This window comes from Monodelphis domestica, chromosome 1, assembly GCF_027887165.1.
Source record: "Monodelphis domestica isolate mMonDom1 chromosome 1, mMonDom1.pri, whole genome shotgun sequence".
Classification (NCBI taxonomy): domain Eukaryota; kingdom Metazoa; phylum Chordata; class Mammalia; order Didelphimorphia; family Didelphidae; genus Monodelphis; species Monodelphis domestica.
The window spans coordinates 271,335,583-271,355,519 of record NC_077227.1 but is presented as its reverse complement, the minus strand read 5'-3'; the positions used below and the strand labels follow the sequence as shown (position 1 = coordinate 271,355,519).

The window sequence follows — 19,937 nt, the reverse complement described above, 5'->3', positions numbered from 1 at the left end:
TCCAATACTTAAAAAAGCTATCAAATCTTTTGAGTGTCCTTTTTGGTTAAAAATGGCCAATTTCTGCAATTTTTGAACATTTTACAAATGGACTATATAATCTTTAAGATTACTTTGGGCTTAAATTCTATGAATATAAGGGGAAAACTAGAAGAGTTCAGACAATGAAGATAAATATAAAAATCAAAAACTATTTAGCAAATGATTAATCATTTTTTCCCCTGAAAATTGTTTTAGCTACTTGTTTCAATGGATGCTAAGAAGACAGAGATACAACTAACCAGAGGGTATTAAGATGACTGTCTTTTGCTCTACTCCATTCTGTTCGTTAGACTTGCATCCTTTTACACGTTTCCAAGAAAGTGATATAGTTGTTCCAGGATCATCTGGCTGCTGATGTAACGATCCCTAAAAACAGAAAGATAACTGAAATTCCATTCAATGAAATCTTTACACAGAAAACTCTGAAATCACTTTCAAACCAACAATACACCAGGATTCCAGCTGCTAGACTATGCTAAATCCTTACCCATTCTTTTTAACAATATAGCATTGTGTTGAAGAGGTAAAGTTACTTCTATAAGGAAAGAACTAACTATGCAAAAATCAATCTGTGGAAATTATTTCAAACAAAAATTACTAAGGAAACATTTAAATGTGTCATATTCATTGATTTATTCAACTAGTACTTCTGTTCCTTTTATCAACAAGGGAAAGAACTTGGAAAACAAAAGATTAAAATAAGTATCTTTTTTTACATTTGGCTAGGACTTCAATATTTGGAAAAAGAAACAAGAAAAACACCTAAGCGCAAAGCTCTGAAAATCTGTCAGGTAGAGAAGTATATATACACAAACCAGCACTTACAATTCCTACTGCTTGAAAAAGTGAACCTTCATGTTCCATTTTCCTTTTTCTCTGAGAATTCTGCAAAGCTAATATCTTTGGATTAAGCTCCTCATCTAGAGCAGTAGTTCTGAAGAGAAAATAAAATCATTCTAATTTGAATAGGCTGTAAAAAACTTTAAATTAGCAAGCCTCATTTATCTGGCATGTCAAATTTTCTATATTAATGAAGTACTGAAACTTTTTATAGCAACTATTTCCAATGGAGAATTTTCAAAGGGGTGTGGGTGCCTTCAGTGTTCTTTTGATGCATAGCATTTATTTCTTGGTTCTGAGCTACATTCAAGAGAATTCAGATTTCAGGACAAATAACCTGTAGATAGACACGGTTTTACTATCTCATCACAGCTGTAGCCTCAAAAAAAAATTTTTTTTAATCATTATTTTTCTTGGTCTTATATAATTATCTTTAAATAAAGTCATAACTTAAAACCTGTCAAACTGAATTTTTAAAAACCCAACTAAAAAAAGACCCCAAATTACATTCTTGTGTTTATAAATATAAACACCTATTAATAATTAAGACAAATTTTTGATGAATGAACAAGCTCCTAGAACATAATCTGGTCCCCCCTCCCCACCTCCATGTCCCTTTAACCACGCCCAATTCAATGTTTTATACATGCAGCAGACATTCCATATGAGAATTGACTTTTAGTGCATACTTAATATATAGAAAGTAAATACAGGAAATATTCTAGACTATCATATAGCTACAGACAAAATTAAGTACTGTACATTACTTTGAAAAAACTAAAATAAATTGGAGAGAGACGATAGTTGACAAAATACAACATAACAATTTCAAGATTTTTCAACAGCTTGGACCCCAATTCTTCTTTTCTGTATTCTAGGGACATGTAGGAGTAAAAATCAAGGAGTTGGTTCTTGAAAGAAGGGAATCTTTCCATTTTAATTGGGAAGTTGAATTCTTGCTTATCTCTATGGGTATAAAACAGGCATAGCAGTGGAAGAAAGAAGAATGCAATGGTGAGGATCTAGGAAAACATCACAATTTTAAAAAGTAAATTATAGCTAGATCATTATGGACCCTAAATTTTACCCGCAAGAGAGTTTGTACTTTATTCAGCTGACAAAGGGGAGAGATTGATTTTTTTTTTTAATGAGCAAAGGAAGTGATGTGATCAGAGCTATGCATTAGGAAGATAATAGTATTTAGTCTGGAACAGAAATTCTGGAGGCAGGGAGAATGGTAGTAGTCTGAGAGGTGATAAGTGCCTCAATTAGTGTGGTAGAAGGGGGTACAGAAAAAGAAAAAACAAATCCAAGAGATTACAAAGATCAGATCTATTGTGAACTTGTAGATAACATAAGAGAAGAGTTTAAAAGATGAAACTAAGGGTTCAAGACTGTTCCAGTAATTACTGAATTGCTGAGCCCTAGGTGACTGGAAGGTTAGTGATGCCATTACTAAAGATATAGAATTTAAGAAGATGGTATGTTTTTGAGGAAAGACAATGAATTCTGATGGATCCAAATTGCATAATGAGATACATTTTTGGACATAAACATGGGGATTTGTTTTGCCCAATTATGCGTATTTGTAACAAGATTTTTTCTTTTTAAAAATTGGAATGGGGTATTTGGGGAGGAGAGGTTTCTCTCCCTATGTCAGTTCATCTTTTATATTTCTTCTGCATAACCATAAAACTAACCATATCAACTCCCTTTACTCCATTACCTCCAATGGCTCCCTATTTCCCCTAGGAGTCAATATAAACTTCACTATTTAGCTTTTTAAAAGCCCTTCAAAACTTTGCCCCACCTCATCTTCCTAACCTCAGTGTATATTTATTAATTGCCCTCTAGTACTTGAAAATTTAGCCAAAACTGGCTCACTTTCCATTTCTTAGATGTGACACACTATTTTTGAACCTCCACACCTAGAATGAACTCTCTTACTTCAAGACACAGCTCCTACATAACTCCTTTCCTTAAACTGTTACTGGCCTCAATTTATATTTATTCTTTTTATCTGTATACAGATAAAACCCACTTTGAACTCTTTGCAAATAAAAATGGCTTCATTTCATCCCTACCTCCAAGAATAGTACCTGGGCATACAGGCACACTTAAAGGAAGGGGTGATAATGTTAAATAAGATAATATTTCCACTATGTATCTCTGTCTGTCTCTCACAGATGGATGAAAATATAGTCACTTTGCATATTAACACAGTCTGTAAGTATAGCTTTGATCTCATTATAATGAAAAGTAAAGAGTAAATTTCTAACTTATCTATGTTATGCTCCAGATGTTTTAAGTCAGTTTAGAAGATGGAAAAAGATTCCTCCATAAAAACGTGCTATGAATAAAAGTAAGATACTTAGCTTATCCCCCCCAAAAGTCTCTTTAAGGCCCAATGTTGCTAAAATACTAAATGTTTCCACTGAAAAGGAAAAGTACTGTTCTAAGGCATAAGTAAGCAAAACAAGAAGAAAACTGAGGCATCTGCAAGACACAAAATATACAATATACATACACATTCTATTTAATGGTCTACTTGTTTAAAAGTTAAATTATATAAATTTTAAAGAGACACATATAGTACTTAGGTCTCATTTCTTCTTGTACCAAATTCAAAAGAAAAATAAAGAAAAGGATAATTAGAGAGATTAATATTAAGAATTTCAATAAGGATTGAGCAGATCAGGAACCTCAAAGAACAGTTGAATACATAATTTAGTAGAATAGAAGCCAAGAGAAAGACAGTGATGGCAGTGTAGCAATGGTAAAGTGGGAGTTGTTGGAAGTGGACTGGGAATAAGAGTGAAGCACTTTTTTAGTAAAATAAGGAAGAATTCTAGCATCTAACAGATCCAGAGGTTTGAACTCGTAGGTAGGAAGATTATGTAATAGTAGAAGTGTAGATTATGAAGAAATTCTTGGCATAGTTATACAGATGAGCTCTGAAAATAATACCGAGACCCTAACATCCTAAAACAAGGGGTCAGATAATAGGAGTCCTAACTGCCCAATATTTATTTTAAAAACAATGACAATCAACTTTAAAAAAAAGTTTAAAAACCCGTAAGAAAGTAGTTTTACACCTAGTTGCCTTACATTTCAACAAAATTATTTTGAAATAAAATGTAATGCTATTAGAAAGGTCTAATTTCTTCTCAATAACAAAATTAAAGCTTTTTTAATATAAATAATATTAATACCTTTGACTCAAAGTGACAGACAAAAGATTAGGACTTCTTGGATGAGATTTCTCCATTTGTTCTATTACTCCTTTTTCTGCTCTGTCAGGAGAGGCTGTCCGACTTCGATTCCCATCATATGGTGATGCTGGGGCACTGGCAGTTTCATTAATTACGTAAACAGAATATGGAGAGGCAATCAATATTTTATTGTCATCTGTACCTTCTGTTTTCACTGTTTTAACTTCATTGCTGGTTGTAGGTTCTTGTGTTTGAGACTGCTGAAAAATGTTAAGCGTGCTCACACTTTGAGAACTTGTAGAAGTATTTTCTAATGGTGAAAGTTGATCAAAGGAACGCAACTGAAAGTCATCATCCATTGGGATATAAGGAGCTAACATCTCCAAGTCTAAATCAGTGTCCTTTTAAAAATACACAAAATATTTTGCAATGAGAACAAAGTTTTCAATTGGTAACAATAATACAATAATTGTCTGCACTTTCAAAGAATTACCATAAATATATCACATTTAGTCAGGAAAGTAAAGGTAAAGGAAAAAAAATGTCTCAAAACTCCTCTTAGCTCTGCCACAGGTTTTATGTAAATAATTATCACAAAACTAAAACCAAAACAAATTACATACCTGAGTAGAAAAAGGGTTCTTTGCTTCTGTGTCTTCTGCAAAAAGTTTCTCCACTAATTCCAGTTTGAATTCGTTAGCCATATCATTATCCACATCAAAACAATACTCACTAGAGCTGCTAGGCTGTAGAAGTAAATTAAATGAACTATATTTATTATTCTCTTCAATGTCTCCACATTTTGCTAGGTTTTAAATGTATGCAAAATAATTCTTGAAGAACATACAGTTTTATATCCATTTCTTTAGTGAGACCTTCACTGATAGACAAGAGAAGTTATTAGATTTATATGGTAAACTACTTTATCATTCCAGTTCTGGAGATAGCACAACAGTGCTCAGCTATCTCCTTTTGAACCTGGTCAACCCCAGAAGAATTTTTTCATGTGTTGAGGGCAACTAAATAATGATAAATTTCTAACACAGGTCAGTAAGCTGATGGCCAATAAAGTGCTGAGTTGGACATATACATGTACCATAGTTTTTTCTCTACATCTAAATTCAAGATTTGTGTGATGATATCTTAATTTTAACTTCTGGCATTACCCCCACCCAATTCTGTTGCCTATTCCTGACTGGCTAACTGTCCTGAAACATAAAATAGTCATGAGGAGATGCTTTCACCTTAATTTCTTAGTTACAAGTTACTTTGGTGTAAGAAGTGTATTCATCTTTGCAGTGCCTAGCATAGTGCACTGCAAACTATATATGTAATATTCAGCTTTCCCTTCTTGCTTAAAAAAATTTTCACTACACAGTGATTACTGTCCCCTCAGCTACCAGTCTTCTCCTTCCTTTCTCCTTTTCATATCCAAATTTCTTGTGGAAAAAAAAATGTCTATACTTGCTTACCTCTACTCCTTTCTTCTCAAACCCCTTGTCCTTTTCCTTTTTATATTCAAAATCCTAATGAAAAAAAAGATCACCTCCTGTTTTTTGCTTTTCAACCCTTTCTGATCTTGATTTTAGTCTACTCTAAAGTTACCAAAGACCTTAATTGCTAAATTCAATATGGATGTTCCATCAGCATTTTAAATTCAATATACCTAAAGCAAAACTCATTTTTTCCCCTGAACGTGACTTTCTCTAAACTTGATTTCTCTGAAGCTACTGAAATTATTGACCACCTTCCTCCTGGATACACTCTTTTCTGCTGATATCCATTACACTAACTCACAGTTATCTTACCTTTTTCTGCCTTCAGGATCATTTTTGATGAATCATTGTTCATCTTCTACTTTCTAAACATAGATTTTGACTTAGAAGGGCTTTAGTCTGTGGCCTTTTCTCCCTGCTGAACTACAGTTTTATATCATTATCTGCCTGCTGAACAGCTTATCCTGGGCCTATAAATATGTCAAATTCAACATGTCTAAAATAAAACATTTATCTTTCCTACTAAACCACACCCACCTCCAAACTTCCCTTTCTGATGGTTGAGGGCACCATTAGAAATATTCTTCTAATCACCTAGATTCACAACCTAGGAGTCCACCCTTGATTTCTCCCTTTCATTCATCTCCCGATTTGTTTCAAATCTTTATTATCAACTCTCCAATTTACTATCAAGTCTTGTTCTTTCAATCTCTATGTGTTTGGACATCTATTCCTTCCTTTACACTGCCAATATCTAGCTCAGGCCTTTATCACCTTTTGGGGGGGCACAATTTTTAATAGTCTCCTAATTGTTTTCTGTTTTCACTTTTCTACAATTCTCTCCACATACCTGCCAAATTAATATCCCTAAAACACAGTTCTGCCTATGAATTCTACCCATATTACTTCCCTACTCAAAAGCCTTCCTATTGCCTTAATGATAAAATATAGGCTTCTCAACCTGGTCATTAAAGCTCTGTTAAGTCTGGTTTACACCTATGTTCCAAACTTATACCATCATAATGCATTTCAACCAATGCACAAGGTGTTTCTTTAATTTCAGCTCTGTTCTCCCAAACAATAATCCAGCGTGTACTTACTCTCACTTCTATACCTTTCAGAATACTTAGCTTCCTGCTCAGGACATTTGATGACTCTCTTCTTATTACTTTTGACTATTTCTATTTGCAGTTTATCTCCCTTTTGGAACAAAAGCATTCCATATCTAGACACTTAAGTCCTCAAATTGAAAATAAAATTCAAATTAAATTTCTAAATTAATTCTTATACAGAAAAACTACTAGATTTGAAAGAAAACCAAAATATTCCATTATAGTTCAGGATACTGACCTCAGGTGAACTTTGTCTAGTGCTTGCATCAGAAGGACTAGCTGGATGATCCTGTATTTGAGGCATGGTGAAAGAAAGTTCCAATGGCTCTGGATTTGGCTCTAATTTCAGTGCAACTTCTTGATTGAGTGCAGGGTCAGCATTGCTACGAAGCGGTTTTGTAGTCTCAGTAGCGGGGAGTGGAGACATTGCCAAATTTATATTCTGTAATTTTTCACTAGATGAGGGGAGCATGACATCATTGTATAATGGAACTTCAAGTTGTTGCTCATCTGTTTCTGGAATGGTGGTGAGGAAAAGTGAATCTGTAGACTATTTTTAGAACCTCATTAAATTAAGAAAAATACCCTTGTACAGAATACCTGGTTAAGTTTGCACAAACAATAAAAACCATACTATTAATCTTGTTTAAAGAGAAAAGTTTATAAAAGTTAGGGGCATAGATATATAACAAAAAAGTATATGATTCTTCATATTTTAATATGAAATTTTGGGGGAATTTTTTATTTTTTTGAATATAATTACTAATTGTAATAACTGAAACAAAGGCTTTGGTCCATTGTTTTTACATATAAACTACGCCATTTGGGAATGAAGCTTTTATTTGAAGAGCCCAAGGGTATGTGTAACAGTGTTTCTTTTAGTTCTTTGTGATGCAACTCTACTAAACTTCCTAAGTTTAGAAACAGAAGGAGAGCACAATAACAAATTAAACAAATACATAAAACATAGGATGAATAAGAGCACATTGAAACATAAATGCATAATATAAAACCAATAAAATGAAAAAACTGGTTGGTAATTGCTATATGAAATTCTGCTGAGCTAGCACTTTGCCCTAATGGTCCCATGAAAGAAATGACATTTCATATATATATAATATTTCCACACATATTTTTATATAAAATTAGCCTGAAGCAACTGTCTTAAAGGAATTTGTTCAAAATGATATATAAAATTAGGTATAGCTTGCTGTTTACTAAATATATACCTACCATTATTGTCAAAGTCCAAAGATATAATAGTATCTCCAGCAGCTGGGGCTAATAAAGTTAAAGCATCTGGTTCCTTCTTGAGTTTTTCAAAAAGGCTGCTGGTATCTTCTGTTTCAACATTAGTCAATAACTCAGTTATTTTCCTATCAACTGCTTCCACTGGTTTTAGCATACATTCTGTTTGTCCAAGGGAGAAAATCAAGTCGTGCTGAACAATACCACTATGACAAAGGTAAAGAGTATATTAGTAAGCTCTAAATGAGCATTCGAAACTATATGGAAAACCCTCATATGACATTCTTTTTTAAAATAAAATTTGCTAATAACACATTTCATGAAAAGGGAAGGTTATTCAGTTTTATTTTCACTGCTTAATCTGCATAGCAAATATCACCTAGGCTTAGTTTTAACATCTACTCTCAAATATCTGAATGAACTTTGCAAAAAAAAAAAATTGAGACTATCAGATAATCACATTTGTGTACTATAAGCCAAAAACTGTTATGTGTGTGTGTGTGTGTGTGTGTGTGTGTGTATGGGGGGGGGGGGGGGGGTCAGGGGGAGAAAAGAGACAAAAACAGTGTCTTTTCTCAAGGAACTCAGTCTAATGATGAGACAACATGAAAACAATTGGGTACAAACAAGGATATGTAGGATAAATTGGAGATAATCAATAAAGTAAAGGCAAAAGGTATGGGGGGGATGGGGGGGGAGATCAGGAAGGCTCTTGTAGAAAATGGAATCTATAGTTGTGAACTGAAAAGAAGCCAGGGAAGCCAAGAGATGAAAATGGGGAGGAAAAGAACTCTAGATTTGGAAGACAGTCATTGAAAGTGCTTGGTGCTGGGTTTGAGGAGAGATAGGGAGAAATTAAAGACAACACTTAGATTGTGAGCCTGGGAGGTTGGGTGGTAGTGCCCTTGACATGTGAAAGAGGGAAGAATTTTTTTTTGGAGAAAGATAATGGGTTCAATTTTAGACAGTTTAAGATGTCTACAGGACATTCCGTTATAGATATCTAATATGAAGCTGGAAATGAGAGACTGGAAGTCAGCAGAAAATTTGAGTTTGGATAAAATGATTTAAAAAACAGGAGCATAGAGATAGTATAGTAGTTAGATCTGATGAGATCACCAAATGAAATAGAACAGAGGAATAATAAGGAAGAGTCTAGGACAAGATAATAAGAGTAAGGTCATAGAGCAGAAGGCATAATCCATATTTGGTTTGATCTGGGCAAGATATCTAATTGAAGATGTCACCTAGGTAATAGTATTATTTAAAATTTGACTGGGGGGGGAAGGGGGGCTGGCTGGGTAGTTCAGTGGATTGAGTGTCAGGCCTAGGTTCAAATTTGGCCTCAGACACTTCCCAGTTGTGTGACCCTGGGCAAGTCACCTGGCCCCACTGATTCCAAGATGGAAAGTAAGGGTTTAAAAAAATAAATAAATAAAATGAATTAGTAGGGAATCAGAAGAGGCCTATGAAATTTATATAATGCTTATAACTACAAATTATATTTGTTGCTTTTCTACAAGAAAAAACAATTTCATAATAGAAATAGCATCATAGAAAATAATACATTTAGTTCCCCCAAAATGAAAGAGTTTATGCCCCAAACTTACCTTACAACATAATTTACACACACTATACACTGTGGTTGGGAATTTTTAGTATTGTAAATCACAGTTGCTTGAGTTTCAACCCAGACATATCCACCCCGTTTGGCAAGCATTCTATATTGTCCTGTAGTGACTTGTCCTTTAGTAAACACTAGGAATAAAAAAATAACTTTAAGCAAAGTTTGTTTCCCAAAAGTAAAAATGTGGATAAAGAGGAAAAGGGGAGAATTTCCCCCCTTCTTTCTTCCATTTCCAAGTCATCCTTTAAAAGGTTATGGTACTTTAAATTAAAATTCCATTGGGAAAGAAAAATAAGATTTGCTCACTCAAAAATTATATACCTCTCCTTTCCCCTCCCACAATTAAATCATTTCCTTTATGCTATCACACCTCAACTTTCAATTCAAAATTATAAGAAGCCATAACAACTGTATCCCCCACCAATGACTGATGTAGAAGATGTGGTAAGGGAGAGACTGAAGGCCTAGGAGGAATAGCTCTGATACTGTCATTACCACTATAAATACCAACACATTTAATTCTAGAGGGCCTCAGCCTAAGTTGAGACTTAAAATTTTTAACATTCAGATAACTGCATGATACCTTAAAGCCACCAAATTTCTGGGAATATTTCTAAGACTACTGAAGATGCCTGATCATAGCTATCTAAACCATTTGGAGGATTCTTGAGTTGTTCAATCATACTTACTATCATGATGAGTTTTGGTCAGATGATCTGAGTCTAAAGCATGGTAGTATTCATAAATTGAGCGACCTAAAAGTTCCTCTGGTTCATATCCCATTAGCTCTGTAATTCTTTTAGATAAAACACAAGAAAGAAAAAGATATAAAATTTTAAGTATAAAATAGCATTTCTAAATACATTTATTATATAGGAACCCCAAATTCAAGACAATCAAAATATCAACTGTAATTCTTTCAAAGTATGTTCAGATTTAGAAATATCTTGAAATAAATAATAAATTAAGCTTTTCCCATTTCTTTTAGTATATGCAAAAATATATACAAATATACTGCAAATATAATGTCTACTCAGTGAGCAAGCTAACTAATCCAATTTGTAAGCTGTCACTTATGGTATGAGTTTGAATACTGGCCATACTTTATCTCTCCCCAAATCTGACTTATATAGCTTAATCTTCAAGTCTATCTAGAAATAGTACCAGTAGCTTCCCCCACTAGCCTATATGTGCATGAGATGCCTGTGCAAAGTAAGAGGGGAAAAAAAGTCTTCTTTGGAGTTTTCTTTCTTTTTTTTTAACCCTAACCCTAACCTTTTTGGTTCTAAGATAGAAGAGTGGTGAGGGCTTGGCAATCAATATTAAATGACTTGTCCAGGGTCACACAACTAGGAAGCATGTGAGGCCAGATTTAAACTTAGGTCTTCTTGACTCCAGGTGTGATGTTCTATCCTCTAGGCTACCTATATGCCCTAAATTATTTATAATGTCCTTTAATTATTTATGCACTTCTTTCCACTACTGAAACAGGATTTAGGTCAGTAAGATCATAGTCTATGTTAATTATTTTGAATTTTTGGAATGTTTAGCAAAATGTTTCATTCTGAAATATATGAACTTGAATTAAATTACAATTTAACATAAATTTACATAAAAGGATGAGACTTTTCCTGCAAACAGTTCATATTACAAAATGACAATAGTTACTGACATTTTAAGTGCAAACTAAACTCTCATGAGCAATATGCAGTGTATCACCAGGTTCTTTGAAGGACAGAATTTCTAAGTTGTGAGCCAACACTATCAGGAATAACATTTGATCCAAAATTCCAATAATCACCTCCATTTTGGCAGGAAAACAAAGACATCAAAGTAAAGAATAATACATGCAATGCTGAAATTTGACTTAGAAAAAATACTTTGTACTTATATTTGAATGCTAATTCCTAACATTTAGTTCTATAGCTATTTAAAAATTGCAAAGCACTTTCCAAATATCACACTTAATCTATTCAATCCTGAAGAAGGTTCATATAATGATTTTAAAATCTACTTGAGGGGCAGGTAGGTGGCTTAGTGGATAGATAGCCAGGCTCAGAAATGGGAGATTCTGGGTTCAAATCTACCTTAGACATTTCCTAGGTGTGTGACCCTGAGCAAGTTCACATATCCATGGAACCAATACACAGTACTGATTCTAATATGGAAGATAAAGAGTTAAATAAGCTTCCATATTCTACATCAGACATTAATTAGAATGCTATTTAATTTTCCTCATCTTATTATTATGAGATATGCTTCATGCTAAGAATGAACAATTAATATTCTGCTGCCTATATGCATCAGGCTAAATGTTTTTAGCTTTAGGGTTTCAATGGAATTTCCAACTGAGGAGGATATAAAGAAAGTAAAAAGAAAGTGTGAGATAACCACCAAGCAAATAACTAAATAGAATATGCTCACAGGAAAGAAGTCTTTATCCTGAAAGCAAATAATTAAGAACACTGTTGATATTTTCAGACTAGAAATTGAAAGCTATGATAGCTTATCTTAATAAGTAGTTGAAGCTTTTAAAAATATGACCACCAGATGGCAGTATTACATAAGAAATGAATATAGGAAAAAAGGGCTGTTCACATTTCCAAGTTTCAATAACATTTTTTTAAAATAGCACTTGAATTAGTTAACGAGACACCACAAATCAAATCTAAAAATGCTACTGATATACTTATTTTTAGCACCTTCCTAACTTTGCTGCTTCTTGCTAAATATTTAATTAAAAATTTTCTACAAAAAATTTCACCAAGGTCTTACTTAGTCAAAACATAAAATTAGGTTCTCTGCTATGAAGTTTCTTCTATGCAATGCCAACTCAAGTCATGTAACAGTACATTCAAATATTAATGGAATTTCTTTTCAATAGTTTTAAAAATATTTTTGTGTTTTCAGGGAATTCTGTGATTATAAAATATCATGTTAGTACAATGAAGCTCTTTATCTTATAATATGTGTGCTTTTGAAAAGTAAATTGAATATAAATTAAATATTTTATAAGAACAAAGGGGTAGAAATTTCTAGGAACTGATTTTTTCAAAAAAAAACACCTCTTTATAAACTATTTCATAATTAAAATTTCCATGTGTTAGGTTTTAAAAAAGGTAATTCTTACAGCATTCATGGGTCCTCAAGGGCTGCTGGCCTATAGTTATTGTAAAATTCTTTGTAAATTTATTTTTTTATTTATAAGAGAAAGAATAGGGAACTTTTCCCTGAGAATTTTTAGTACTTTCTTTGGCAATTTCCTTAATAGAAACCTGAAGCAACTTTACATAAGATAAAGGGGACAGTGTAAAATGGTCTTATCCCAGCATCAACTACACTCTGACATAGCTCAAAATGAAATATTTATTAGTATAATACCAATGTGATAAAGCCTTTTCCTTTCTTTCCACAACACCCTAAGCTTTTCAAGACTGTAACAGTCTTTAAAATGGGGAGGGCAGAAGGGGCTGGCGGGAAGTGGAAGAAGACTGAGTGCAAAATAATATAATGGAAACAGAAAACACAGCTATAAAATTTCAATTTTAGAGCTGAAAAGAACTAGATTACTTCTTAGGTCAACTTTTCCAGTTGAGAAAACTATACAAACTGAATATTTCTAAACTAGAAAAACAGAATTGAGATTTCAAGAGCCAAAGCTACCCTTTCTTCTTTTTTGGCTGACTATTCATCTACTTCCTTATTCCTCAACTTTAGAAACAAGTAGGTACTAGTAGTAAGCCAGAATGTGTTGTTTTTTGATACTACCCATTCAAGAATATACAAAAACATAAACAAACAGCTTAGGGCCTATGTGGTGGATTTTTCTGTAAGTGTAGAAAAGTAGTTAAATAATTTTCAAAGTTGCTAAAGTACCATATAGAACTTAACTGACCGAATGGTTCAGAGTAAAGAAGGCGTGGGATTTTGCCTCAGAGACCCTTTATTTGACTTTGTTGTTACTTAGATAAAACCATTTCTCTTTCTTGTCCAGTTTCTTTAACTATAAAATGTGGAGGTTGGCCTAGATAATTTATATCTCTTCCATTTATTAATTTATGAAATATTTTAAAATAATTTTCAGGTTTTCAGTACTTAACTTACCTTTCATCACAATATGAAAATTTCATATCCAGGCTATGGCGACTGAGAAAAGTTTTGCTGTCCAAAGGAACTTCAATATTTGATGGATGAGGAATGGGTTCACAAATCAGTACCAAGCAGGTCATAGGTGGTTTTTTATATCCACACTGAGATTGGTTATTGCAGGTATCATACACACGAATGTGACCTGTACAATGAAGTACCTAGGTGGAGATATGGAAACATGTCTGTTATAATCCATTCTATATAAGAGCCAGGAAATGATAAACAATGAAGAAAAATAACATATATATATATATATGGTTTAGACATAATTGTGTGTGAACCTTTTAATCTATTTACCTTAACAAATAAAATGGCTCATAATTTTTACCTGCTGTGGCATCCCTACCTATTCCACTAATTCTCTGTGGCCTACTCCTTAGATAAACAGATTAAGAGAAAAACGTGCACTGTTTAAGGATATTTCTTTTTCTAATTACATATTTCTGGTATTTTTACCTATAAGCAGAAGAAGGAAGTATTTTTTTTCCTAAATTAAATCTTTTCCTCCAAATAGCAATCAAGTACTAAATGCCAGGCATTTTACATGGTGATACAGATAGAAAGACAAAAATAAAATAAGTCGTCACTCTCAAGAAGCTTAGACTTCCTATCAGTGTTAACCATATATACTCACAGAATAAAATTTTATCAAATGGGGGACGGAGAAGACACTAATAATGAGTGCAATCAGGAAAGGTCTCCTTTAGGAAGTGACACTTGAGCTAAGCTTTAAAGCAATGAAAGAGTTTATTTCTTGTATAAAGGACAGCCCAGATAAGGGCATAGTGCCAGGAGTGGGAATCTTGTATACATGTAACAATAAGTGGAATTAATCTGTGAAAGGGAGTAATGTGGACAAAGCCTAGAGAGGTAGGTTGTGATTGGCTTTTTTGTAGTTTATCTTACAGGAAAATGGGAGCCCTCTGGAACCGCCTGAGTAGGGGTGTAACAGATCAGAAGTGCTTTAGAAAAGAGATTTGAGGAAGGGAGATGAGCAATGATGATAGTTAATTCTACTGACCTAAGTAAATGCATTTTTTTCAGTCAAGTTTTTTTCAAGCAGTGTCAATTCTATCTTCACAATATCTCTCTAGTAACTGTTCTCTACATTTTATTCTCACCATAATCATCTTGTTTCAGTAGTCATTATTTCTCATCTCAATTATAAGCTTCTTAATTGGTATGGCTGCTTAATAATCATCTGAATGTACTGATCTGATCATATCACTCATTGGTAGGTTCAAAAACTACTAAGCAGCTTCCTAGCAAGTACCATGTAAAATATTCAGTTTAAAAACATTTTTTAAACTTTTATCTTCTGTCTTACAATCAATACTAAGTATTGATTCCAAGGCAGAAGAGCAGTAAAGTCTAGGGAATTGGGGTTAAGTGACTTGCCCAAGGTCACACAGCTCTCTGGGCCTGGCTTTCTATCTACTGAGCCACCAAGTTATCCCATATCCAGTCTATTCTAATCTAATCTGGCTCCAAAGTAATCCTTCCTGTCCTGTTTCAAACTTAATAGAATTTAATTTAGCTAAATTATTACTCAATTACATGCCTTTCCCCATCTTGCCTTTTCTCTTTTATTCCCCTTTGCCTGGAACTGATTCTTTTTCTTTGTTCTCCATCTCTGCTTGATGAAATCCTTTCCTTCCTTCCAGGTCCAACTCAAGTACCTAACACAAAGGCTTCCCTGACAACCTAGCTGGAAGTGGTTCCTTAAAATCCTCATAATATTTTGTCTAGAACTTTCCTGTGTACTCATCACATTCTGTCTTAAAGAATAATAATAGTTATTTTTATACATATCCCCCTGCTATTTACCTACAATTTTATTAAAGGCTGGGATGATACCTTCTTTGTCTTATTTCAAAGGCAAGGCATTATCTTTGGTGCCAATAAAATATGTGATTGATAAATATGTTTTAAATTAATTGGTACATATTACCAGAGGAGATATTGATCCTTGAAGATTTTTAACACATGATTAGGATAGCTTAAACTACTGATGTTCAAAATGGGCCACAAGAACAGAAATGGGTAAAGTTAAAATATTCCATAAACTACAGTGGTTTTTACTTTAAAAAAAGGAGGGGAGCCTCCTAAGTCCAACAAACCTTAATCTTTCCCCACCATTACTACTGCCCTTCCAGAGTTAAACTGAAGTTAAAATTTTCTCTATTATACAAAGTATAGAAAGTGAACCAAAGGAAGCACATTTCTAAGGGGGAAAAATATAAACACATTTGTTCAGATTAAGGTTCTATAAAATCTAAATTAAAAATCAATCTAAGACATAGTCAATAGTTGTTTTTTATACCAGTTCAGTAATGGTACCTAATAGAACACATTACCAAGCTGCTTTCAGAACCTATTATTAGATCAAATGCCAATCACAGGCAAAAACCATCCTCACTACCTTCCATGTAGCAGACTTTATGTTCATAGTTCGTCCCCGACTAGTTAGGGTACACTTCATTCTTAGGAAAAAGCTGCGTTCTGTGTTTTGTTCTTTGCCTTTTTTCACAGGACCTAATGTGAAACAAAGAGAATGAATTTTATTTAAAAAAAAATAGGCCTCTTTTGATACCATTTTTGGGTTCTGTCATGGTATTTTATTAATATAATATTACCTCACATTGCCATATAATAATATTCATCTAAAGTCATAATTTTAACTTGTTACGCTCAAAGGACACAATCAGTTAGGGAGGAATCCAAATTGTGGCACAAGCTTACTTTATTACTCCAGCCAGTTACATTTTACTGTGTTTCTTTTAATGTATACCTAATAGAAGAAGGTATAAAATTTAAGTGCATACATTAAAAGAAACACAGAAAAATTTCTTTTCTCTCATGAAACTTATAATAAGTTTGAGGAAAGCTTTCAGTTTATTTGTAACTGGAGATGAAATCTTTAGAACTTTCTTTTTAATAACTAAAAGCACATATGATTTTTCCTTATTTCTCTGTTAAGGAAGTAGCAAGCATCAACATTTTACTCATCAAAAGACAGATGCCAACAGATCTTTCCAAAGTTAGATTCTGAACCAAAGCACGAATTACATCATCATAGCAAAGCATGAACTAAAAGTCCATCTACTTCCAATCCAATATTCCAGGACTCCAATAGAAAACAATAATATCCAGATGATTTTCTACACACACACACACACACACACACACACACACACACACACACACACACACACACACACACATCAACCTTGTTTCCTTATTATTAGATCAATCTAGTTCTACTTTTACTCTTAAGTCATATGACAATGGGGAGGTGGGGAACTTCTGCCTAAATACCCCAAAGTGGGTCCAGAATTACATCTAAACCATTTGTGAATATTTTTTCCATTTTCACAATTGAAAATTACTTTATTGATGACAAAATGGAACCAGAGAATTTTTGGATATTGGAGAGATAAGCAGCATAAATGAATGATGTAGTTTTCATTGGATGCATTTTTCAGCATGTTAGGTTTCTCTACTCAATACTGTAGGAAGATTTCAATTTAAACAAACCTATGGCTCAAGGGAAAAAAATCAATCAATTTTTGGTAAGCAGATAATTATATTAGTACTGATTGAAAAAAGAAAAAAATTTCCATGTACTTGAATTGAGAGAAGAATTCTTCAGGTACTTACTCGTAAGTACTCTTGGTTACACTGAAATACAATTTTATCAAGTTTGGTTAAATAATCTCTATGCCCACAACAGGTGAGAAGAATATTTTAGGACAGCATACTAATAGCAGCAAGAAGTAACAATTTGATAGAAAACATATAAAAAGGCAGGTATAAGAATTCAAGAAGCACTGTCCTCTAGACTCATTATGGAAGTCAACAGCACTCCAAATCTTAATAGGCTTTCTAGGCATCACTGTTACGGTATAATTGATGTTCAATTGATGACCCTGGACTCTTTTTGCAATGTCAGGTTACAATGGCAGGTTACGAAGTTGAGAAAGCTTTAAGTAGAAGCCCATTTGGACTTGTGCTTATTGTTCAGCCTATTTAAGTTTGAGGGTTGGGGTGTGTGTGTGTGTGTCATCAATCAGGTTGGCCACAAGATATGTACTTAATATATTAGAACTGATGATAATCTGATAACATAGGGCTCATAAAAACCATCCCTCACATTAAATCAAACAACAATTTTTTTTTCTTACCATTCCTGTGTATGAGCATTTCTCTCAGTTCCTCATGGTCACATGGATGAGTAAAATCAAATACACTGTGTCCAGTTAGTTCAAACTGTAAATATAAGGGGAAAAAATAAGTTCTACTTCTTGAAATAAGGACATGAGAACAGAACATCTCAATATCATAATATTTTTACCTGAGTCAATCCCATACATTTGTTCACATTTTCAGACATATAAATCATGTCACCATCCTCTGTAAGAACCATAACAAAACCATCTAGGGCTTTCAAATAAAAGCAGTTTAGCTGTGCTTCCATTTCAGCTTCAGCTTCCAAATCACCTATAAAAAAGATTGTTAAATAAAATTATCTGAGTTTTAACTTAACTACAACGTATTCCTTAAATTCTAAATTGTTTCTTGGTAATAATGGCTATATTTGTGGAGAGGGAATTTCATCCCCTCCCCCCATGCAGATTGCCAATCCCAGTCATCCCATTTTGCATGCCAGCACTGCATCCATGAACATGAATAAAAAGGTATAGGTGTGACTGGACTGGGCTCTACTTCCCTGAAGGCAGCAGGAGAGGCTGAGGGAGAATTGTGAACGATGATTTACACGTGGTCAGATTTAGAGTAGAAAAGAGACTTTAAATCTATGCCTATCTGCTTTCTTTACTACAAGTGATTATTAATAAACTTTATGGAAAATAAAGAACTCAAAGATATTAATTTAAATCTAACATATTAAAGGTTAAAAGTTGTATTTTTTGACGTCCAAAGTAAAAATCTGTAGGAAATATTTAGCAAAAGAAATAAAGATACACAACATAGTTAATTTGTTTTTCTGAGTCAATAAAATGCCACAGGAATTTGTTTCTATTTGAGTTTGACATTAAGTGTTATATGATAAAATATTTACCATGTCCTTCATACACACAACTAGGGTCCCTATTAAGGCAAATAATGAATCCTTTAAAGTGGTCACATGTATTTGAATTTGCACTATTTGCATATATGTAAAAATGGCAATAGGTTCCAGCCAAATAGAATTATACAGTATGAATTCATGTGACGACCTCATGGGAATTCATTATTTGCACTAATTGGGACCTAGAGATTCACAAATTTTCTTCTAGTCTACAACCCTCTCTCATTTCATAGGTTTTAAAATGCCTTAGAAAAACTTTCAAATCTAAGGACAACAACAACAAACATCTAGATATATATAGCCTATATGGTGAAGGCACATGGTACATTTCTTCAAGAATATCTGAAATCAACCTATACAACATTTAAATATAAAAGCAAGAAGTCCCTGGTTGGTACTCAGTAGTGAAGAAGTCCCTGGTTGGTACTCAGTAATGAAGAAATGGCGCTTACACCTGTATAAGTGTCCTAAAAGCCTTACTGAAGTTTTAAGCTTAAGCAAGAACTCCTTTTAAGCTTTAACAGCTTCAACTTGCACTAAGACTTTTGGCACACTGTGTATTTTTGACCAGGTTACTGGTAGAGTAAACTGAATTCCTCTTATGTATAATAGCTATCTAAGTAAGAGCTTCATTTAAAAATTTTTCATTAGCTTTAATAAGAACTAAATGGTATGGATACAAATATGTTTATACATCATGTAAAAGTGACTGAAATGTTCAGGTTGCATAGACAAGACAGCTATTTCTAAGCAATAATAGGAAACTGTTCATTCCAAATGTGCCTATACCATAGAGAAGGAAGAGGGGGCATACCAAATGCATAAATACAATGAAGAATTTTACAAATAAATTTCAACTCAACAATATAAATGCACTTAGCCTTTCTTTAGTGTTTAGTATTTCTAAGATTTTCCCATGCAATTTAATAAACACTGCCCCCCCCCCTAAAATCCATTTGAAGATAGAACACAAGACTGTAAAGAACACAAGACTGTAAGTCAAGAAATCTAAAATAAAACCTGCCAACTGCTCTTTGAAAATGCTGACAGGAAAGCAAGGGGTCAGGCTAATAAAAAGAATAAAGGATCATGTTATCATTTTAAAAACTTATCTCAAAGTCC

At 33.4% G+C, this 19,937-nt stretch overlaps 1 protein-coding gene and 1 long non-coding RNA gene across 2 annotated transcripts in view; one reads left to right on the top strand and one right to left on the bottom strand.

Moving 5' to 3' along the window:
- HIF1A (hypoxia inducible factor 1 subunit alpha) overlaps window positions 1–19,937 on the bottom strand; it is a 41,946-nt gene that overhangs the window by 2,038 nt on the left and 19,971 nt on the right. Inside the window, exons 3-14 of the mRNA XM_007472982.3 lie at window positions 18,081–18,226; window positions 17,911–17,995; window positions 16,149–16,261; window positions 13,682–13,884; window positions 10,267–10,373; window positions 9,561–9,708; window positions 7,936–8,156; window positions 6,941–7,218; window positions 4,718–4,840; window positions 4,095–4,495; window positions 868–976; window positions 282–408 (exon numbers count right to left, since the gene is read on the bottom strand). Coding sequence (XP_007473044.1) covers window positions 282–408; window positions 868–976; window positions 4,095–4,495; window positions 4,718–4,840; window positions 6,941–7,218; window positions 7,936–8,156; window positions 9,561–9,708; window positions 10,267–10,373; window positions 13,682–13,884; window positions 16,149–16,261; window positions 17,911–17,995; window positions 18,081–18,226 — 2,061 coding nt within the window. The remainder of the gene's footprint in view (window positions 1–281; window positions 409–867; window positions 977–4,094; window positions 4,496–4,717; window positions 4,841–6,940; window positions 7,219–7,935; window positions 8,157–9,560; window positions 9,709–10,266; window positions 10,374–13,681; window positions 13,885–16,148; window positions 16,262–17,910; window positions 17,996–18,080; window positions 18,227–19,937) is intronic.
- LOC103097220 (uncharacterized) overlaps window positions 1–19,937 on the top strand; it is a 42,617-nt gene that overhangs the window by 6,416 nt on the left and 16,264 nt on the right. The gene's annotated exons all lie outside the window — the stretch shown is intronic.